Source organism: Bufo bufo, chromosome 2 (genome assembly GCF_905171765.1).
Source record: "Bufo bufo chromosome 2, aBufBuf1.1, whole genome shotgun sequence".
In the NCBI taxonomy this organism is placed as follows: domain Eukaryota; kingdom Metazoa; phylum Chordata; class Amphibia; order Anura; family Bufonidae; genus Bufo; species Bufo bufo.
Genome location: NC_053390.1, coordinates 226,346,295 through 226,370,265, shown reverse-complemented (window position 1 = coordinate 226,370,265; position 23,971 = coordinate 226,346,295). Strand labels below are relative to the sequence as shown.

General features: G+C 43.2%; 1 protein-coding gene across 1 annotated transcript in view; it reads right to left on the bottom strand.

Annotated features, from left to right (window-relative positions):
• GLT1D1 (glycosyltransferase 1 domain containing 1) overlaps positions 1-23,971 on the bottom strand; it is a 142,191-nt gene that overhangs the window by 25,486 nt on the left and 92,734 nt on the right. The window contains exon 11 of the mRNA XM_040416238.1: positions 23,633-23,731. Within this exon, the coding sequence (XP_040272172.1) occupies positions 23,633-23,731 (99 nt within the window). The remainder of the gene's footprint in view (positions 1-23,632; positions 23,732-23,971) is intronic.

Genomic DNA, 23,971 nt, shown 5'->3' with positions numbered 1-23,971 from the left:
CCCGAACTTCTTCACAGAAGTTCAGGTTTGGGTTAGTTGTAGTGTAGATTTTATTATTTTCCCTTATAACATGGTTATAAGGGAAAATAATAGCATTCTGAATACAGAATGCTTAGTAGGTGATCAATTGATGGTTAAAAAAAATACAATAATTAACTCACCTTCTCCTCTCGAGTAGTTCCCGGTCTCTTCTTTACTTCTTTAATGATGAACTACCGGCTAGGACCTGTGGTGACGTCAGATCACATGCTCCAATCACATGGTCCATCACCACGGTGATGGACCATGTGATCTGACGTCACCACAGGTCCTTTAGCCCACAGCTCATCATTAAAGAAGTAAAGAGATCGGGAACTACACGATCAAGAGGAGAAGGTGAGTTAATTATTTTATTTTTTTTAACCCTCAATTGATCACCTAAGCATTCTGTATTCAGAATGCTATTATTTTCCCTTATAACCATGTTAGAAGGGAAAATAATACAGTGAATAGACTGTCACCTAGCAACCATGTGTGAAAATCGCACCGCATCCACACTTGCTTGTGGATGCTTGCGATTTTCACGCAACCCCATTCACTTCTATGGGGCCTGCGTTGCGTGAAAAACGCTGAATATAGAACATGCTGCGATTTTCACGCAACGCACAAGTGCTGCGTGAAAATCACCGCTCATCTGAACAGCCCCATTGAAATGAATGGGTCAGGATTCAGTGCGGGTGCAATACGTTCACCTCACGCATGGCATCCGCGCGGAATACTCGCCCGTGTGAGCGCAGCCTAACACAGCATATAGTGCTGGAAATACAATTTCTTAAATACACACTGAAATCTTATTTAAGCTTTTCTTTTTATCAATCTTTGTTTACTAAAGGTTTTTGTCTTTTTTGATTGTTTCCAAAAACAGCCATAGAAACCGTAACTTCGAACAAGTAAATCTTAGGTAAACATATCTGCCACACAGGGCTTAATCAGCGCTATGTAGTCCAATAATACAAGTGGCATGGTATACATCAGATCTACAGGTCTAAACATTGACCATGCAGTACAGGATGGAACCATTTCCAGCTGTGGCCAGAGGAGGGTGCTCGTGTAGCACTTGTTTGTTGGGTTGGAGGATTTTCTATCCACTTATCCTTTCAATCATTCGTACCCGATTGTACTTACTCACAGTCATTTACTCTATAAAAACACAATGAATGTGTCGATCTCTGGACCTTGAAACGTTCATTAAAGCTAGAGAGTAAAAATCAGTAACAGAGACAAGTGGGATCCTATAAATGCATGTAAAACAATGGAGCATAAAGAGAAATGTCTATTTCTCAGTAAGTGAGGTGTCAGTGAGCTATGTGACATGCCAGCTGCAGCTCCGACATATAGGATGGGGCAGTACAGACACAAGGCAAGACGGGCAGTTAGATGATTGCACATCCCTATACACAGCCTATAAAATATATGCACAGACCTCCTTAGGTTCTATACCAGTGATGGCGAACCTTTTAGAGACAGAGTGCCCAAATCGCAACCCAAAACCCACTTACTTATCGCAAAGTGCCAATGGCAATGTAACCTTAATACTGAGGTTTTATTTTAGAAAGAAAAACACAATAACAGAGCTTTCAATGATGCAGACAACTTTTCATTGAAAAGTAAAAAAGGTAAAAGATTGCAACTAATGGGATTTTTGCTGTTGTATGCATGCTGACAATTTGTCAAATCCTGGCTCGTACTTTGTAAGTTTGAGAGCCACACATGCAGCACTGAGGTCGTCCGTTAGTCTGAAAACAGCTGCTCACAGGCATAAGATGATCCAAACAAAGTAAGGAAAGCAATCGCAAGTGAAGAAGGTATTTGGCAGAGAATTCCACTTTAAAGAGGACCTTTCACCTGTATAAACTATGGTAACTGAGTATGCTGACATATAGAGCGGCGCCCGGGGATCTCACTGCACTTACTATTATCCCCGGGCGCCGCTCCGTTCTCCCGTTATAGGCTCCGGTACCTTTGCTTCTTAAGTTATAGTAGGCGGTGTCTTCCCTTGTCCTGTGGGCGTCTCCTTCTCCTAGGCTGCAGCGCTGGCCAATCGCAGCGCACAGCTCACAGCTCACAGCCTGGGAGTTTTTTTTCTCCCAGGCTGTGAGCTGTGCGCTGCGATTGGCCAGCGCTGCAGCCTAGGAGAAGGAGACGCCCACAGGACAAGAGAAGACACCGCCTACTATAACTTAAGAAGCAAAGGTACCGGAGCCTATAACGGGAGAACGGAGCGGCGCCCGGGGATAATAGTAAGTGCAGTGAGATCCCCGGGCGCCGCTCTATATGGCAGCATACTTAGTTACCATAGTTTATACAGGTGAAAGGTCCTCTTTAAGGATTTCATTTTCAGAACTAACTGTGCTGTCCTTTGTCATCCCTTCCATCTTCTCAAGTGTTCCACGCAGGTCAGAGAATTTATTTTTCCAGAAAGAGCTTTCTTGAAATTCCAATAGCTTCATTTGAAGACTTCCTAAATCTAACCAGTCTAAGCAGGACAGATCAAGTTCTTCAAATTTGGCTTTATCTGGAGAATTGAGAGAAAACAGGGTTGTCTCCAATTTACAGAACTGTAAAAAATCTTTTACTAAAATTCACCTTCGCAGCTGCTAGGATGCTAGAAAACTGCTTGCAGATTTCCTGGTGGCTGGTAGGATTGTCTGCAAATGCTGTAGCATTTTCTAAATGCTTTTTTAGATTTGGAAAATATTTTAGCTGTCCACTTTCAAGGTCTCTTTCAAATACCTGCAGTTTTCTCGCAAATGTTTTGATATCACAAAACATCCTTTCTGCTGTTTTCCCTCCACCATGCAGTTGTTTGTTCAGTACATTAAAGTGTAGTGTCAAATCTGTAAAAACATGAGGTTGGAAGGCCAGGCCATATCAGTGAGCTGTGAATATTCCTGCTCTTTTTCATTCCTAAAAAGCCAAATTTCATCCAAACAGGCTACAAATGTCTCCAGGACTCGTCCTCCGCTCAGCCACCGTACATTATTGTACATAAGTAAACAATTATACTGTGCCTGAACCTCCTCAAGAAGTGCTTGAAACTGTTGAAAATTCAGAGCACGAGCCATGATGTAATTCACCATTTTTGTGACATCTTGGAGGACATCGTCAAGTTTTTTGCTGCTTTCCCTGGCACAAAGAGCTTCTTGGTGTATAATACAATGGAACTGAATGACTTCATGTTTTGTTTCTTTAACAAAGAACTGTATGAAACCAGATGTTGCCCCCACCATAGAAGGCGCCTCATCACTAGTAATTGAAACCACTTTTTCTGGTCTTGGGACAAAAAAACCTCCATCACAGCATTGTAGATATCTATCCCTTGTGGGGTTTTTTAGGCAAAGACACTCGTTTCACCAGCTCTTCTCTTATGAGGTCACCAACAGCATAATGCAAAATTACTGCTAGCCTTACATGATTATTTCTATCTGTGCTTTCGTCCGAGCACATGGAGTAACAGGCTGCCTTTTGTAGGTCAGTGGTGAACTGTTGACTAACATCACTTGCCATGCCCTGGACTCGATCTTTAATTAGTATTTCTGCTAAGTGGCATCTCAGAGATGCGCTGAATAATTTTATCCTTGTTCGGGGAAATCCTGGAAAAGGGAATTACTCCCAGACAACATGGCCATTTTGATAATATCCCCATCAGAGAGGGGCTTACCATGTTTTGCTAGGTATAGTGAAATTTGGAAACTGGCATTTGTCAGACGATCTTCCACTATCTGTGTTTGCTTTTTTTTGCTGCACTCATTTTTGGGTGTTCAAGACTTGGAGTCTACAAAAACACAAAATAAAAAAAATAAAAATGAAGCACCCAATAAAATCTATCCCTATACCAAAAATAGCTAATAATATTAGTTAACACTAAAGAAATGGATATTCATTTAAATCAACAATCTACGGCAGTGATTCTTAGCTGGGGTTCCATTTCAATTTGCTGACCACCAGCACAAGAGGGCAATGGAAAATTGATCCTGTTAAAAAAAAAACAAAAAAAAAAACGGATCGTGTGCATCAGTTATGCGTATTTACTCCCGTCTCAGATCTGTTTTTAGCAGATGTCCGGTTCCTGTTCCAGCAGGCAAGTGGAAGTTCATGCGGACAAAAAAATTGCAGCATTCTGCAGTTTTTGTCCATCCCCCAGTGGTCAGCCAGATGTACCGTATTTCTTGCCCCATAAGACTCATTTTTCCCCCCCAAAAGTGGGGTGGGGTGATGGAATGCCCCTGTGTCTTATGGGGCGAATACTAATGGGAGCTTCCATTATGGCGGTGGCGTCCAGAGCAGGAGAGGTGTTTTTTTAAATTTTATATGCTCTGTGGCTTGGGGCTGACATGAGAGGCATGGGGGATGACCTGAGAGGCATATGGTGGTTGATAAGAGGCAATTCGTATCTGAGGTCTGATTGGGGCACATTTACATTTGGGTCCGAGCTGAGGTCTGATTGAGGGTCTGACATGAGGTCTAATGAAAAATATTTTTTCCTTATTGCCCTCCTATAAAACCTAGGTGCGTCTTATGGGCCGGTATGTCTTATAGGGCGAAACACACTATAAATGCAATGTCATCTGTACCCCATTATACTTCAGCGGGGCCAAAAGATATTGCATTTTCTTCGGGATGCGTCGAATCAAGTTCATCCTGGCGGGCTGTTCTCAGAGGGAACAGCCTGCCAGAATGCAAAGCGCAGGTATGTAAGTAGCCTAAAGGATCATACAGAAATGGCTCAAAAGAATGCTAGATATGCAACTGATGCACAGGATTAGTTTTTTTTTTTTTTTTTACAGGATCCTTTTTTTTTCTCTTTATTCAGAAGAATGGTGTCACAAACCAGCGGGTGTGCATCCACTGTGCCACGTGTCCCACCTCCTCTAAGGGTGTTGTCTAAGTGTACCCCTCGATTCTTCACAGTACCCCTGATGGTGGGGATAGACTTTCCCAAGGGGAACACCAGGTCGCTACCTCTTGAGGAGGGAAGGCACACGAGGCAGCTGGTCCAAGCAGACCAGGAGATACCTGCGTAGTCAAGCAGGCGGGGTAGTTACCTGGAGCAACAGAGCAGGACCGAAGGATGTGGCAGAGGTGTAGTCAGACAGGCAAAAAGTCAGGGCAGGCAACACAGGAACAGGTCAGGAAATCTAGGTTGGCAACAGGAGAGTAAAGGCAGGCAGGCAGGGATCAGACGAGTAGCACAATCCAGGAACAAAGTATAAGTCTGAAGCAACACTAAGGCATCTGGGAAGGGGGCTGAGCCACTTAAGTACCTGCAGGAGAGCCTGAGTTGGTCAGCAAGGTCACATTACCCAATCCATGCAGCCCAGGGAGTGATGCGCACCACCCCTAAGGCAGTGTTACACGAAACCAGCAGCAAGCATGCTGTGGCCAGAACTGAGTGGAACCTGTGTAGCGGAATCCTCATCACCACAGCACGTACAGCAACAGAGCCCTGGACTGCAGCAGTGGATGGAAGGATCACCGCTGAGCACAGCGGTCAGGACCACAGCGGTAAGCGGGGGAACAGCGGCGTACAGCAGCAGTTGTTACAAATGGAAAAATAATGGTAATTTGAACACTCCCTAACTAGGGCTGCACGATATGGGAATTTTGTGCGATTGCAATTAGGGCCCTAAAAATTACGATAAAGATATGCGATGCAATATTTTAAGGGAATTGTGCTAGAGGTCTATTGACACTGTTATGGAGGGGATCTGTGGATGACACTGATGGAGGGGATACATTTTTGCAGACACATTTCCTTTAAGACTGATTTCACACATTTGATTTTGGCATCCGTATTACAGGCACAATTTGCAGACATCCTAATAGGATCTTTAAGGCTCCTTTACATGGCCGTTTATTAGGTCGATAGCGTTCATTAGATGAAAGCTGATGTTGATACGAACACCAAAATCATCATTTCTGGACGGCAGATTGTGCTTGTGCTGTGTGAGCAGATATCTGCTCCCTACAAACAGTGATTCTCTATGGGGATGAGGATTGCAGCAGCGATCGCTAGTCCCCATACAGCGGATATGACTGCCGTATGTAAATGCAGCTCTCACCTACTCAGTGGTCTGTTGTCAGTAATTGACTGCAGTCGGCCTTTGTAAAGGGGCCTTCAGATCAGTAGAACTGTGGGAGATTTTCCAATTGTGTCCGTATAGTTTGGTCTTCTAGTTTCTAAACCAGTGAAAGAAGCACTCCAGGGGATAAATATCTGTCTGACTGCAAATAGGAGTGCCGCTAATTTACTCAGAGAGCTTTATTCCTCATTAGCCTCCATTCTATGACGTAACCGCTCTCTAACTCTCCAAATATACAGAGGCCCACATTTATCAATATTTTTGAACCTTTTTTTCCTGGCACATTTTTAATTGTGTTTAATCTGGCACACTTTAATCAACCATTTGTACCATGCACATCAATCTGTAAATGTGGAATGAAAAGTGAGCGTGACATGCCGCTTGGCCGGGGTTGAGACACGCATGAATTGCGACTTTATAACATGTTGCAAACTTTGTGCACAATCCCACTCCAGTAGGTGGGTGGCATAAAAACCGAAGGCACCACTGCGGATATCTGTCCTAAATAATGGAGACAATGCCTTCAAGAAAACCAACTTCAAAAACACTGCGCATGATAATAAAAAATAAAAAAAAAGTGAATTTTTTTTTTTATCTAACTCCTTCCTATATCCACACATATAATTGGTTAAAAATGTAAAAAATAAAAAACACTAAAACATATTTGGTATCGCCACATCCGTAACAACCGAACAGAGTGCATGTGGCGAGAGCTGTCAGTAATGAGATCTATATCCTGCTTATAACACCATGGTTCTGACTGTAGATCGCTGCACTAACGTTATCAGCAGAATTATCTATTGTGTTTACAAATAATGAACTTTCTACAGAATGGAAAGTGAGAAATAGATGTGCTGATTATAGGCTGTAGCATACTGTAAGACTCACCATGTTGTGGATTGGAATGAAATCTTACTACCAAGTTACTTGGTAGTTCCAGCAGCCTATATGTAAGTGGCTGCTAGCTGTGCTGTGTAACAGGATGTGGGGGCAGGGCAGCAGAGCTTGTGCTGGAGCATGTGAAATCAACAGGAACGCCCACAGATTCTCACAGGAGATAACAGCAGTGAGCAAATCTGATATCAGTAAAAAAAAAAAAACAAGTGTAATTTTATTATGTGCTGCCTTACGGTAAGATATGGGTTTATTGATTTCTAGTGCATAAAGGTGTCCATAGACTTTAAATGTCTGATCTGAGGTCTGATTGGGGCTGATCTGAGGCTAATGGAGGCTGGGGGGGGGGGTCCGATCTGAGGTTGAGAGGTCTGATCTGAGGGTGGGAGGTCTGACGGGGGTGTGATCTGAGGCTGGGCGGTCTGATGGGGGCTGATCTGAGGCTAGGGAGGGGCTGATGGGGGTGTGATCTTAGGCTGGGGGTCTGATAGGAGGCTGATTGAGGTGGGGGGTAGATCTGAGGTTGAGAAAGGGACAAAGGCAGGGAGAGTGAAAACTGGGTGAACCCCTCTCTGGATCCCCCTGGGTATAGCTTGGCTGCCATTAATGCCAAATAGAGAACTTAAAAATTAGACTGCTATATGTGTTCAAAATGGTGCCTGTACTATATGTAATATATATAGTGCAGGAGACATTTTGTGCTGCAAAAATACAGCGCTCTAGATTATTTTTAATTGAAGTGCAATTTCTGTAACTTACCCCTAAGTCACTTTGACCAAATATAGCAGCCAAATTTTTAGGTTAAGAATTTTGTATGGCCCACGAACGATGTTACAGATATCCAAATGGTGCTCGGCAGCAAAAAGGTTTCCCACCCTGCTATAGAAGCTGGCGTGAGTTTTCTTCTTTTTTTGTCTATAGACTGCTCCGCAAGACACTAAATGGATCATTGTCACTTAGCATTGTCTAGTGTAATAAACTGACATGTAAAAACGTTTAGCAGCCATTTAATTACACCCAGTAACTTAACCAATTTTTGCTCATACGAACTTGGAATCCTTGGCACTGATTCAGGTTATCTGTTACCAGTTTAGAGCAGATTTGGCATGGATTTCACCCTATTCCCTGCAGAAGGAGAAATCCACAGAAATAATTGACGTGCTGTGGATTTTTCAATCGGCACTGCTTGTCAACCTTAGGGTACGGCTAGATGGTGACACTGGTCACATGACAGCAATCGCAGCCAGGATCGCAAGGGCATCGCAGTGCAGCAGTGATCCTGTAGAAACAAATGGGGACGCATATATGATGCGACTGAAACCCCCCAAGTCACAAAAAATCCAACGCTGCTGGATTTCTTGTGATTTAGAGGTCGCAGTTGCGAAATACATGCGACTTGTGCTGCACCCCCATTCATTTCTATGGGCTCACCGCGCTACACCGAGATGCCCCTGAGATGTTGGCTGTGACAGCTGTATTGTGACCAGTGCCGCCAGGTAGCCGTACCCTAAACGTGAAAAATGTATGCATGAGATTTTGTTCATATCTTACCCACTTTGCTGCAATTGGATTATACTGCGGATTATCCTCAGCATTTACATGTGGGCGTAGACTTAAGATTCACCCTCAGAAAACATTAACAACTGCTGAGAGATCATGACATTAACCTACACTATCTACTAAATATAGTTAGTGAATACTTTTTCTCTTTTTTATTCTCCCAGTAAACGGCTGTCAGCAATATCTGCACAAAAATCAGTTAATCAAAAATGTACTACCACTCGCCACACCCAGTGGCCAGTTTATCATATGATAAAACCCAGGGATTTTGTGTGAACCCTTAAAGGGGTTCTCCGGTAATTAAGAAAATGAAAAAATACTTAATTATTATTACTTTATTATAAATATATTCTCAAATACCTTTTATTATTTATAATGGCTCGTTTTGTCCGGGGAGCAATTATCAGGGGAAACAAAATGGCTGCTGTCCCATTAGTACACACAAAACCTGTCCTGATCGCACATGAGGACAGGTTACTTTACAACACTGAGTTAAAGAGCTGCCTCTTCTTCCTCCTCCTCTCTACTTGTCAGGGATTATGATCCTGAATACAGATGATAAGAACTTTAGCTGAATCTCTGGGGAATGAGGAGACATGAAGTACAGAGAGGACAGACAGGACAGACTGTGGTAATGGAGACTGTAAACAAGTGCTGCTGCTCATCAGGCACACCTCACCCTCCTCTCATGTCTCCTCATCATCTCCATTCCCACAGAGATTCAACTGTATTCAGGATCATGATTCCTGACAAGCAGAGCAGAGAGGATGAGGCAGCACTATGGCTCATTGTGGTGAAGTAACTTGTCCTTCTGTGTGCACAGGTTTTGTGTGTACTGATAGGACGGCGGCCATTTTATTTCTCCTAATGATGGCTCCCTAGACAAAACAAGCTATTCAAAGTAATGACAGGTATTTGTGAATATATTTATTATAAAATAATATTTAAGTATTTTCATTTTTTTTTTATTCCTGGAGAACCCCTTGGGTTTTGCGGGTTCCTACTGTAGATGACCTATATTCACAATAAGTCATCAATATCCAATCGATGGGGGAGCGGAGCTGCAGGAACCTGCCACAGGCACTAACTACAGATTGAACGGAGCTGTGCTTCCAGCTCCAAAGTGCCAGTTCAGATGACTGCAGAAAGCAGCTGATCAGTGGGTTTGCCAGGTATCAGACCACCACCGTTGGATACTGACCTGCTCAGAGGATGGGTATCCTAACACAACAAAAATAGTTGGGAACGGGTCATAATGAGCCCGCTGCCACCAATTTTTGTTGTAACGTAAAACCCATTTAATAGTTTAATTCCTTTCTGAATATACCAGATTCTAGACGGTGTTCACAAATAGCAACCTTTACTGATCCTAAATGGGTTCCGCTGGTAACCAACTGGCCACAAAGACTCAGTTGTAAAGTTTCCGCTTTGCTTCCACTCTATGCCCATGTAAGTTCCAGGCATGGAACTGTGGGAGAACATATAATAATCACTGTCAATGGCAAAGTGAATAAATGTCATAAATAAATGTCTGCAGAAAACTGGGCTGTTATTCAAGTCTCTCTAAATTAATTCCATGTAATGGTGGCTATTCAAGACAATGTCCATGTAAAGCATTGGCCTCAATGACGCCTAAAAACTAAATGCAAAAAAATCCCAAATGATTATTCAACTTGTCAAGTCAGGTCATGGCATTATAACTTTTGCTTGGAATAGGAGACATGATTACAAGAAATCAGGTTCCATTGTGTAGAAGTGACAAGAGATCAATGAAGAATGTCTAAACCTGCTGGAAATAACAGTATGTCACCCAATTTATAGATGTCTTGTTAATGCTATTCACAGACTGCCCGCAATGAGCAATCACTGTAAGATTGCCCACCTACACCAGAAAAAGCTATACTAGTGGTAGACGAATTTGGAATGGGCTCGACTTACACAAGTCTTCTGTAACATTACATCTATCAGAAGAGAAAACTTGCCATGCACAGCCTTTATTTCTGCCCTTCTGTTACAGAATTTATGTAGGAGCCCAACCTGTACATTCAAGTCCCCCGATGAGGCATCAGCAGAAACGTGGCATGTCAGGGGCAGGGCACAGGGGCAGTAAAAGGCTGGTAAGATCAGGGACAGGGTCTCCTTTATCAAAGGACTCAGAATTAAAGGACATGCGTCAGCAGATTTATATCTATGAAACTGGCTGACCTGGTACATGTGCGCTTAGGCATTTGTGTTGGTCCCATGTTCATATGTGCCCACATTGCTGAGAAATATGAAGTTTTAATATATACAAATGAGCCTCTAGGAGCAATTGTCTCAGCTCACTCTGCAATCACAAAGCCCCCGTTGCTTCTAGAGGATCATTTGCATATATTAAAACATAATGGTTCTCAGCAATGCGGGCACATATGACCATGGGACCAACACAGATGCCTTCAGCGCACCAGTTTCATAGGTACAAACCTGCTGACAGATGCTCTGCGCCTAGAAACGGTTTATAAAAACAAGGTGCAAATTGGCGCAATATGGCACAACTAGGGTGTCTTCAACTTTTTCCAGCTCTTTCAAAAAGGGGGCTTAGTGGTAAAGGGCAGGTACCATTTTGCACCAAAATCGTGCCACAATCACAACTCTGAGGTAAAATTCTGTGTCAAAAGGGGTTGGCCACACAATGTGTTTATGAGATGATTATTATATGACACTTACTAATATAGCCTTTGCTGAAATTCTGCACCATTTTCTATATTTCAGAAGGTTTTCTCCCTTGCTTACAAAGTCTTTTGTGCTGTCCACACAGAGGTCCTGTCCATAAAATGGCCGCTGATGGAGGGTCATGTGACCAGGCAGATCACCTCCATGTGATGTCTCCTCTATTCAAATACACTGCACTAAACTCCCAACAGAAGTACAGATGGAAGGTGCAGTGTATATGAATGTAGGAGACATGACATACAGGCGATTTGCCTGGTTACATGACCCTCAATCAGCGGCCATCTTATGCACAGCACAAAGGACTTTGCAAACAAGGGAGAATACCTTGTGAAATATAAAAAATGGTGCAGAACTTCAACAAAGGCTGTATTAGTAAGTGCCATATAATCATCTCACCCTTTAAGCCAACCAAAAATTATTTAGCTGTGTGCCAAATTTATCAGCCACAGTGACTGTGATAAATGTGGTGGATGTCTACACAAGCCTGTCTAATGTTCTGCCATCTATAGATTTAGTAACTCTGCCCTTCTGTGTTGTATGTCCATTAGGGTTACTGAAGTTATAGGGTACAACAGGGTCCGTTGTATAGGAGTATATGGAAGGATTGCGCTGCAGGAGAGAAATCTTATTTGTGTGAATAAATGTTCCTTTTATCAGTCTTCAACTAATGTGATCACAGGCCAACCTCACAATCCGACACTGGTATGGAGACCTGTAGTGTAATAAAAAGCGCACTATGGTGTAGCAAATTCCAAGCACTTAACGCACCGTGTGAATAGATTATACTCACAGGATTTCCAGTGGGTAAATGCGTGTAGAAAACTGGATGGTATCTTCAATTGGACTCTGCTAAAAGAAGAGAACTATAGCGTAGTATGTAGTGACACTTAATGCGCCTGCAACAAGATTCTACTCACAGAACTTCACTGGTAAAGTGCATGGAAAAATTCTCTGCGGAGTCTTCACAGACAGCTGGGCAAATGGAACAGGCAAGGATCAGGACGCTTAGGCATAAGAAATCCTAAAAACAATCCGGCAGATGAAAAGCTTCTACACCTGGATGGCAATGAACCACAGCTTCCAAGAAGGACTAGCAGGTAGGACGGATACGCACCAAAGGGTCAGATAAAAGTTATTTAATAAAAGCCAAAAATTACAGCTATAAAACATATATTAAAAATCTCTGTAGTGCCCGACCCGGGTTTCGCCGTGATGCCCGGGTCGGGCACTACAGAGATTTTTAATATATGTTTTATAGCTGTAATTTTTGGCTTTTATTAAATAACTTTTATCTGACCCTTTGGTGCGTATCCGTCCTACCTGCTAGTCCTTCTTGGAAGCTGTGGTTCATTGCCATCCAGGTGTAGAAGCTTTTCATCTGCCGGATTGTTTTTAGGATTTCTTATGCCTAAGCGTCCTGATCCTTGCCTGTTCCATTTGCCCAGCTGTCTGTGAAGACTCCGCAGAGAATTTTTCCATGCACTTTACCAGTGAAGTTCTGTGAGTAGAATGTTGTTGCAGGCGCATTAAGTGTCACTACATACTACGCTATAGTTCTCTTCTTTTAGCAGAGTCCAATTGAAGATACCATCCAGTTTTCTACACGCATTTACCCACTGGAAATCCTGTGAGTATAATCTATTCACACGGTGCGTTAAGTGCTTGGAATTTGCTACACCATAGTGCGCTTTTTATTACACTACAGGTCTCCATACCAGTGTCGGATTGTGAGGTTGGCCTGTGATCACATTAGTTGAAGACTGATAAAAGGAACATTTATTCACACAAATAAGATTTCTCTCCTGCAGCGCAATCCTTCCATATACTCCTATACAACGGACTTTTCCCACATTGTCTTTGGATTTGCAGCGCTAGAGAGGACGAGTATTTTCTACAGAGACTTCATTTTATTTTATTTTCTACAACAGGGTCAGGAAAAATCCTCTCAATACGGAAGCCACTGAACCCGGTCACCAGGAAAAATCAACAGGAAATGGTAGGATCAACTTGGTTCTTTTCCAATACCTCATATGATTATTTGCCAACTTATTATTGACCGATGGTCACTCTCATTGCATCATGGAGGTGGTGACACCAAAATAGACATTTGAGTTATTTTTCTATGCTTATGACACAATTATTAAGAGAGGAGTGTGAATCACTGTAGCTTTCTACTTTGGGTTTTTATATGGAATATTTTGGCGCACTTGGCCCATGCTGGTAACAACAGTGATGACCACAGAATACATGCCCATCCTGGCTTTATGAAGCCGACAGGCATCAAATGTGGAAGTTGAAAAGAGCAGTATATATATATATATATATATATAGTTGCGGAAGTTCAGGGCAGCACTCCTAGTAGCCAGTGTTTGGGTGCCAGCGATGAAAACACTTTACCAAGGTGTATAACGTAGAATAAATAAATGACACCGCGGCACATCCGTTGGTGAAGAAAAAGTGGAATCCTTTATTCACCTATGCGACGTTATGGTCCCAGTATGCGGACCGAAACGTCACATAGGTGAATAAAGGATTCCACTTTTTCTTCACCAACGGATGTGCCGCGGTGTCATTTATTATATATATATATATATATATATATATATATATATATATATATATATATACACACACACACACACACACACACTATGTTAGAAAATCATATATCTTCAACTTCTTTATTGGTCACCCATGTGATGCCACAGGTATACTTTACCATTTTTTTCTTCAAGCAAATCAAAACGTATACAATGCAACTAATTACAAACCGCCCAATCGTGTACAGTGATACACTGGCCTCAGGATGCAATATTTTCCATAAATCGGAATTACATTCAACATACAACGTCACACACACTGCTGATCTGTGATCAAAATGGCTAAAATTTCTAGTGAAGCTGCATGGATATTTCACAGGTAAAACACCCATATTATCAAAGTAAAAACACATAGGTGTAGATTTATATCCGCTGGAGGCCTCATCCTAAATTAGGCACATTCTTCGGCAGTCCATGCTCCTAAACAGAAATCTACAACAGCTCGGAGCTGCCATACATTTCTGGCTTCATTTGCACCAGAAAACTTGTCATAAATGAAAATTAATCACTACTGGTCACGTTCTCTACCTGCCGCTCCCATTCACTTCTATGGGCCCGACGGAAATAGCTGAGCAAGTGCTCAGCTATTTTAGGCAGTCCAATAGAAATGAAGGGACGGCGGCTGCGCTTGAGCAGTGAGTCCCCCACTTTTGGGGCTCCGTTTAGGAGATAGGTGCAGCTCCCGCACCGATCAGACAATGGGGGCATATCCTAGTGATATGCCCCCATTTGCTCAGATGAGACAACCCCTTTAAGCTCAGGCATGATGGCCACCCCTATAATCATGTTCAGGATACAGAATTAATAAATCTGCAATCAGAAAATAAAAACAGATTAAAAAAAAAAAAAAAAGATGGATGTGTGTCACTATCTGGTTTTAACTGGCAAATAACATTTTTGGTGACACATTTCCTTTAATGGCCACAGGTGCATTAATGGTCTTACTGGATGCGAATGCTGCCTGATCCTGTCAATCAAGACTTGGAGGGAGGCGACAAAGGTGGGAGAACGGAGCCTCTAGGAGCAGGGGCAATGCCCCCCTCCTGCTCCTAGAGGCTAATTTGCATATTATAAAAGTTACATTTATGGAGTAACGGGGGCAGGGAGGAAACTAGGAATAGGCTAGTTAGGTTCAGCTGACATTAGCACATCGCTAATGTCAGCCAGTTTAATGTAGGTATTTCTGGTGACGGAAACCCTTTAAAGCTCTCACCTAGTACAACTGGATCATGCCCTATAATAATCTGGACATTATGGAAGTTTTAGTTCTCTCTTCTTAGGCTGGGTTCACATCACCGTTTAGTTTTCCGTTCTGTGTGCAGGACTTTTTTCCATCTAAAATAATGGATCTGAGGCGGAAATGGCTGAAACGGATGCCAAATATGCAAAACTTATGCTTGAAATGCAGGATCTGTTTTTTTAATTATTTTTCTGTTCTTCTGACGGATCAGACGTACGGAAAACTAAAACGGTGATTTGGTTCCGGCTGTATAAGCTCTCTCTGTAATATCCACTTGTATCCAATAATAGCAGTCTGGACATGCTGGGAGTTGTAGTTCTCTCCATTTTACCTCTCCCTGTGTTGCCCCCTAATTTCCAATACCAACAAACTGGTGATGATGAGACTTGTAGTTCCCTTGTCACTATTATAATGTTCTGCAGCAGCCGAGGTGTGTATTTGGCTTTGTTCACATATGTGCTGATGACGTTCGCTGTTCTGCCCTGACATAGGAGCACAACAACGGAAATCACCGCAGCTGAAGTATTATAATGTTCTTCAGCAGCTGAGGTGTGTATTATGAGTTTCTGCAGAAGCTGAGGTGTGTATTATGAGGTTCTGCAGCAGCTAAGGTGTGTATTATGAGGTTCTGCAGCAGCTACGGTGTGTATTATGAGGTTCTGCACCAGCTGAGGTGTGTATTATGAGGTTCTGCAGAAGCTGAGGTGTGTATTATGAGGTTCTGCAGAAGCTGAGGTGTGTATTATGAGGTTCTGCAGCAGCTAAGGTGTGTATTATGAGGTTCTGCAGAAGCTGAGGTGTATATTATGAGATTCTGCAGAAGCTGAGGTGTGTATTATGAGGTTCTGCAGCAGCTGAGGTGTGTATTATGAGGTTCTGCAGCAGCTACGGTGTGTATTATGAGGTTCTGCACCAGCTGAGGTGTGTATTATGAGGTTCTGCAGCAGCCGAGGTGTGTATTTGGCTTTGTTCACATATGTGCTGATGACGTTCGCTGTTCTGCCCTGACATAGGAGCACAACAACGGAAATCACCGCAGCTGAAGTATTATAATGTTCTTCAGCAGCTGAGGTGGGTATTATGAGGTTCTGCAGCAGCTGAGGTGTGTATTATGAGGTTCTGCAGCAGCTAAGGTGTGTATTATGAGGTTCTGCAGCAGCTGAGGTGTGTATTTGGCTTTGTTCACATATGTGCTGATGACGTTCGCTGTTCTGCCCTGACATAGGAGCACAACAACGGAAATCACCGCAGCTGAAGTATTATAATGTTCTTCAGCAGCTGAGGTGGGTATTATGAGGTTCTGCAGCAGCTGAGGTGTGTATTATGAGTTTCTGCAGAAGCTGAGGTGTGTATTATGAGTTTCTGCAGAAGCTGAGGTGTGTATTATGAGTTTCTGCAGAAGCTGAGGTGTGTATTATGAGGTTCTGCAGCAGCTAAGGTGTGTATTATGAGGTTCTGCAGCAGCTACGGTGTGTATTATGAGGTTCTGCACCAGCTGAGGTGTGTATTATGAGGTTCTGCAGAAGCTGAGGTGTGTATTATGAGGTTCTGCAGAAGCTGAGGTGTGTATTATGAGGTTCTGCAGAAGCTGAGGTGTGTATTATGAGGTTCTGCAGCAGCTAAGGTGTGTATTATGAGGTTCTGCACCAGCTGAGGTGTGTATTATGAGGTTCTGCAGAAGCTGAGGTGTGTATTATGAGGTTCTGCAGAAGCTGAGGTGTGTATTATGAGGTTCTGCAGCAGCTAAGGTGTGTATTATGAGGTTCTGCAGAAGCTGAGGTGTATATTATGAGATTCTGCAGAAGCTGAGGTGTGTATTATGAGGTTCTGCAGCAGCTACGGTGTGTATTATGAGGTTCTGCACCAGCTGAGGTGTGTATTATGAGGTTCTGCAGCAGCCGAGGTGTGTATTTGGCTTTGTTCACATATGTGCTGATGACGTTCGCTGTTCTGCCCTGACATAGGAGCACAACAACGGAAATCACCGCAGCTGAAGTATTATAATGTTCTTCAGCAGCTGAGGTGGGTATTATGAGGTTCTGCAGCAGCTGAGGTGTGTATTATGAGGTTCTGCAGCAGCTAAGGTGTGTATTATGAGGTTCTGCAGAAGCTGAGGTGTATATTATGAGATTCTGCAGAAGCTGAGGTGTGTATTATGAGGTTCTGCAGCAGCTGAGGTGTGTATTATGAGGTTCTGCAGCAGCTGAGGTGTGTATTATGAGGTTCTGCAGAAGCTGAGGTGTGTATTATGAGGTTCTGCAGAAGCTGAGGTGTGTATTATGAGGTTCTGCAGAAGCTGAGGTGTGTATTATGAGGTTCTGCAGCAGCTAAGGTGTGTATTATGAGGTTCTGCAGAAGCTGAGGTGTATATTATGAGATTCTGCAGAAGCTGAGGTGTGTATTATGAGGTTCTGCAGCAGCTGAGGTGTGTATTATGAGGTTCTGCAGCAGCTACGGTGTGTATTATGAGGTTCTGCACCAGCTGAGGTGTGTATTATGAGGTTCTGCAGCAGCCGAGGTGTGTATTTGGCTTTGTTCACATATGTGCTGATGACGTTCGCTGTTCTGCCCTGACATAGGAGCACAACAACGGAAATCACCGCAGCTGAAGTATTATAATGTTCTTCAGCAGCTGAGGTGGGTATTATGAGGTTCTGCAGCAGCTGAGGTGTGTATTATGAGGTTCTGCAGCAGCTAAGGTGTGTATTAAGAGGTTCTGCAGAAGCTGAGGTGTATATTATGAGATTCTGCAGAAGCTGAGGTGTGTATTATGAGGTTCTGCAGCAGCTAAGGTGTGTATTATGAGTTTCTGCAGAAGCTGAGGTGTGTATTATGAGGTTCTGCAGCAGCTAAGGTGTGTATTATGAGGTTCTGCAGAAGCTGAGGTGTATATTATGAGATTCTGCAGAAGCTGAGGTGTGTATTATGAGGTTCTGCAGCAGCTGAGGTGTGTATTATGAGGTTCTGCAGCAGCTACGGTGTGTATTATGAGGTTCTGCAGCAGCTGAGGTGTGTATTATGAGGTTCTGCAGCAGCCAAGGTGTGTATTTGGCTTTGTTCACATATGTGCTAATGACGTTCGCTGTTCTGCCCTGACATAAGAGCACAACAACGGAAATCACCGCAGCTGAAGTATTATAATGTTCTTCAGCAGCTGAGGTGGGTATTATGAGGTTCTGCAGCAGCTGAGGTGTGTATTATGAGGTTCTGCAGCAGCTAAGGTGTGTATTATGAGGTTCTGCAGAAGCTGAGGTGTATATTATGAGATTCTGCAGAAGCTGAGGTGTGTATTATGAGGTTCTGCAGCAGCTGAGGTGTGTATTATGAGGTTCTGCAGCAGCTACGGTGTGTATTATGAGGTTCTGCACCAGCTGAGGTGTGTATTATGAGGTTCTGCAGAAGCTGAGGTGTGTATTATGAGGTTCTGCAGAAGCTGAGGTGTGTATTATGAGGTTCTGCAGCAGCTAAGGTGTGTATTATGAGGTTCTGCAGAAGCTGAGGTGTATATTATGAGATTCTGCAGAAGCTGAGGTGTGTATTATGAGGTTCTGCAGCAGCTGAGGTGTGTATTATGAGGTTCTGCAGCAGCTACGGTGTGTATTATGAGGTTCTGCACCAGCTGAGGTGTGTATTATGAGGTTCTGCAGCAGCCGAGGTGTGTATTTGGCTTTGTTCACATATGTGCTGATGACGTTCGCTGTTCTGCCCTGACATAGGAGCACAACAACGGAAATCACCGCAGCTGAAGTATTATAATGTTCTTCAGCAGCTGAGGTGGGTATTATGAGGTTCTGCAGCAGCTGAGGTGTGTATTATGAGGTTCTGCAGCAGCTAAGGTGTGTATTAAGAGGTTCTGCAGAAGCTGAGGTGTATATTATGAGATTCTGCAGAAGCTGAGGTGTGTATTATGAGGTTCTGCAGCAGCTAAGGTGTGTATTATGAGTTTCTGCAGAAGCTGAGGTGTGTATTATGAGGTTCTGCAGCAGCTAAGGTGTGTATTATGAGGTTCTGCAGAAGCTGAGGTGTATATTATGAGATTCTGCAGAAGCTGAGGTGTGTATTATGAGGTTCTGCAGCAGCTGAGGTGTGTATTATGAGGTTCTGCAGCAGCTACGGTGTGTATTATGAGGTTCTGCAGCAGCTGAGGTGTGTATTATGAGGTTCTGCAGCAGCCAAGGTTTGTATTTGGCTTTGTTCACATATGTGCTAATGACGTTCGCTGTTCTGCCCTGACATAGGAGCACAACAACGGAAATCACCGCAGCTGAAGTATTATAATGTTCTTCAGCAGCTGAGGTGGGTATTATGAGGTTCTGCAGCAGCTGAGGTGTGTATTATGAGGTTCTGCAGCAGCTAAGGTGTGTATTAAGAGGTTCTGCAGAAGCTGAGGTGTATATTATGAGATTCTGCAGAAGCTGAGGTGTGTATTATGAGGTTCTGCAGCAGCTAAGGTGTGTATTATGAGTTTCTGCAGAAGCTGAGGTGTGTATTATGAGGTTCTGCAGCAGCTAAGGTGTGTATTATGAGGTTCTGCAGAAGCTGAGGTGTATATTATGAGATTCTGCAGAAGCTGAGGTGTGTATTATGAGGTTCTGCAGCAGCTGAGGTGTGTATTATGAGGTTCTGCAGCAGCTAAGGTGTGTATTAAGAGGTTCTGCAGAAGCTGAGGTGTATATTATGAGATTCTGCAGAAGCTGAGGTGTGTATTGAGGTTCTGCAGCAGCTAAGGTGTGTATTAAGAGGTTCTGCAGAAGCTGAGGTGTATATTATGAGATTCTGCAGAAGCTGAGGTGTGTATTATGAGGTTCTGCAGCAGCTAAGGTGTGTATTATGAGTTTCTGCAGAAGCTGAGGTGTGTATTATGAGGTTCTGCAGAAGCTGAGGTGTATATTATGAGATTCTGCAGAAGCTGAGGTGTGTATTATGAAGTTCTGCATCAGCTGAGGTGTGTATTAGGAGTTTCTGCAGCAGTCAGAGAAACATCAGTTGTGACTGGCTTAAAGCCTTTAGTTTTCTGTGTCTGCACTTTGTAAAATGTCCCTGTCCTGTTCCTCTGCCAGCACACATCGCACTGTGACCTGACTGACCAGTCTGGACCTGATCCAGCACCGTCAGCAGTCCAGACTCCAGACCAACTCCGTGAAGATCTGCCCCAGGCCCTGACTGTGCACTGCCAGCAAGTCGGCATCGGGGAGGAGGTGAAGAGTTCATCAGGAAAGGCTAGGTAATCACTTGCGATCAGATTTTGGTATTCTGTTCCAGCATACCAGCAAAATTCCAGAATCACCAGATCCAGCATATGCCAAACACTGCTGGCACCTGCCAGATCCCATTCACAATCATGGGGTCATTTGAGATCTCGCATGCAGCTGTGTTTTGCCCTTTGTTTTTGCTTCTGCTGGAACCTCTGCGGCAGATGTGCACGTACCCTAAGGGGTGCAATGGATCACTGACAAGGGGGCCCAATTCAGATTCCTGCCATGGGGTCCAGTGATTTCTATGTATGCCCCGGCTATTACACCTACAGATAATCGCTAAGATCATCTCTAACAAGTATTCATAATAAGGCTCGTTAGTGATGAGCTGGCAGTGTAATACTGCCGCCGATTACCCGATGAACGAGCACAAACATCGGGTAACCGGAGTCTTTCAACATACTTAAGAATAATCATTTGTCGGTGGCAGATCGTGCCATATAATCAGCACTCTGCTGCCGGCAAATAATGATTCACTAGGGGAATGAGTAATGGCATTAGCGATCGCTTGTCCCCATCCTGAGGAAATCGCTGCATGTAATAGCAGCGGTCTCCTCCGGTATAGAGCCTGCGATTGCAGGGAGGGAACGTTTCCTTCCGACAATCGCCTGCTTAATCTGCAGGTGTAATAGGGCCTTAACAGTAAGACAGACAGAAGTCACCTTCTCCCCCTTCCTAAAGAGGCTCACAGACCATGTGCCAAAAATTCCCCCAGTGAGTCTTGTCTAGATTACCGGTTCCTATCCCTATGGTCCAAGTGGCTGCTGTAAAGCAAATCTCTTAAAGAGGACCTGTCACCACTCCTGACATGCCGGTTGTAGTAACTAGTTGCATTCCCCATGTAATAACAATTCTGGAGAATCTGTTCTGGAGCCGCGGACCGAAAATGCGGATGCTGTGCGCATCCTTTCCGGCCCCATTGAGAATGAATGGGTCTGCACCCGTTATGCAGAATGGATGCGGACCCATTGTACGGACGTGTGAATGGACCCTTAGTCTGCGGCTTGTGGCACCAGGATACGTTAATGTTCTGTAACAATTTGCCTTCTGACAACTCACAGCCAATCAGTAGAACACGTGGGCTGAATTTTTTGATGCATGAGGCTTATGTATATTTTCCCCTCCAACACATGGTTTCAAAAGAGAAAAAATAACCTGGGTTTCCGTCAGGTTCCCATTGCTTACATAAACCATAAAAGTCAATCATTCTGAATGAAAGAAACAGCATGTATTTAATAAGTGTAATTTCCCCCTAGAAATAGAAGATTTCTCGTCTGAACCATATTTATTGTAGGTATGTAGACCGCTTCCTGACCTTTCTTCCTGCACATGCCTTCAAGTGCATTTTTTATTTGATTTCAATTTTTTTTCTTTGGCAAGGACATTAGATCAATACACCTTATGTTTTTTTTCTGCATCGCTCACAGCACTAACTGGATTTGAAAGGAACATTTTCTTCCAAATGTAAGGAGTTTCTGGAGGTTTTCCTCGTGTGCTGGGTTAATGCTTACAGACAGCAGGGTCATCTTTTTACAGGCAGCCAACAGGATTAACGGAATTACAATTAAGAATAATGAATTCACACGCCAGCATATGAGAAAAGTGAAATCGGACTGGTTTGTAGCAAGGTACCATTATGGGGGTCATTTATTAAGACTGGCCTCTACAGAACTCCGGCGCATCCAACGCCAGTTCGAAATGTAAGACAGCTTCCTAGCTGGCTTATGTTTAGACCTTTTTAAACAGCTAAAACAGGCCCGGCCCACCAACCTCAGCGCCCATGCCATGCCCACTTTTTTAGACCTGGCAAGAGCAGGGAAAAGTTGAGGATCTGCGTATTTCTGGATATTAAATTACCTCCAATGATTTATATAATTACCGATTGTACTACCATTGTACTATCATATACCAACTGTATTGTAAGGCTACATGCACACGAGCAGGCTCAGCTAAGTAAAAGTGTTTTAAAGGGAATCTGTCATCAGCTTTAGGCTGTCCTATGTAAGGGCAGAATAAACTGATGGCAGAGACCCTCATTAAAATGCTGTGTCATTTACATAGATTGATTGAGTCACCATTAAATTAAGAAAATGAAAATATGTAAATATTACTTTATTATAAATATATTCCCAAATACCTTTCATTCGTTATAATGGCTCTTTGTCTGGGGTGCAATCAAACAAAATGACTGCTGTCCTATTGGTACACACAAAACCTGTCCTAATCAGACAGGAGGACAAGTTACTTCACAACACTGAGGTAAAGAGCTGCCTCATCCTCCTCTCTGCTCTACTTATCAGGGATTATAAACCTGAATACAGATGATAAGAACTTTAGCTGAATCTCTGTAGGAATTTAGCTCATGAAAAGACATGAAGTACAGAGGATGGACAGGACAGACTGTGGTAATGGGGACTGCATACAAGTGCTGCTGCTCATTAGCCACATCTGCTCATGAACTCCATTCCTACAGAGATTCAGCTAAAGTTCTTTTCAGCTGTATTCATGATCATAATCCCTGACGAGTAGGAAAGAAGGATGAGGCGGGTCTTTACCTCAGTGTTGTGAAGTAACTTGTCCTGCTGTAAGATTAGGACAGGTTTTGTGTGCACGAATAGGACAGTGGCCATTTTATTTCCCACGATGATCGCTCCCCAGACAAAACGAGACATTATAACTAATGTAAGGTATTTGGGAATATATTTAGAATGAAATAATATTTAAGTGTATTCATTTTCTTAATTCCCGTAGAACCCTTTTAAGGTGCTCCAGCACTAGCTGAGCGCAGGATTCCACTCAATACAGTACACAAGCTTGGAGTCCCGATATTCCGACTCTCCCTGGCCTCCTACTGATGACTGATGGCTCTCTTCATACAGGAAGAAAGCTGCTGGTCAGTGGCAGGATGGGTGGAATCCATGAATATAAGGACTCCAGATCTCAAAGCACTGTGCTAAGCGGACTCTAGCGTTCGCTGCCTGGCGGCTAATCTTGTATAGGAAAAATCGGATAGGGCATGCGAGTGAGAGTTGGTCAGCCAGTATTCCTCTAATGTGTATAGACACCTTAAGAGAAGGGGGAACAGTCACATACGTGCAAGTTTTATTACGTGGGTGAAGCTTCAAACTCGAATTGTGAAAATAAATGTTCATTTCCAATGCTGTGACTTATAAAACATATCATGCAATAAATTACGTGCTTTGCAAGTTAACATTTTCTTACCATTGTTTTTCAACAGTGAATAATTACCTCAGGCTTTGAAAAGAGTAAACCGGTATCTTCATGGCGTATTATTGCAGCATTCCCTGGTATATCCCTTGCCAGCACAGGGATTTCTAAATCCATAGCCTACGGAGACAGAACAAAACAAGAATTACAGTTTACAGTGAATATATCACACACTGGCAAGGTCTTCAGATTGTAAAGTTACAGATACTTTCAAATAACATCCAGCAAATGACTGTTACATACATTAATTTATCAAGACGTGAACACAAAATACTGCCCATTTCATGAACCGATTTACAGCACATCAGCTGCATTTGTGACATTTTAACCCGTTAAGGTCGAGGCCTATTCTCCCCACGT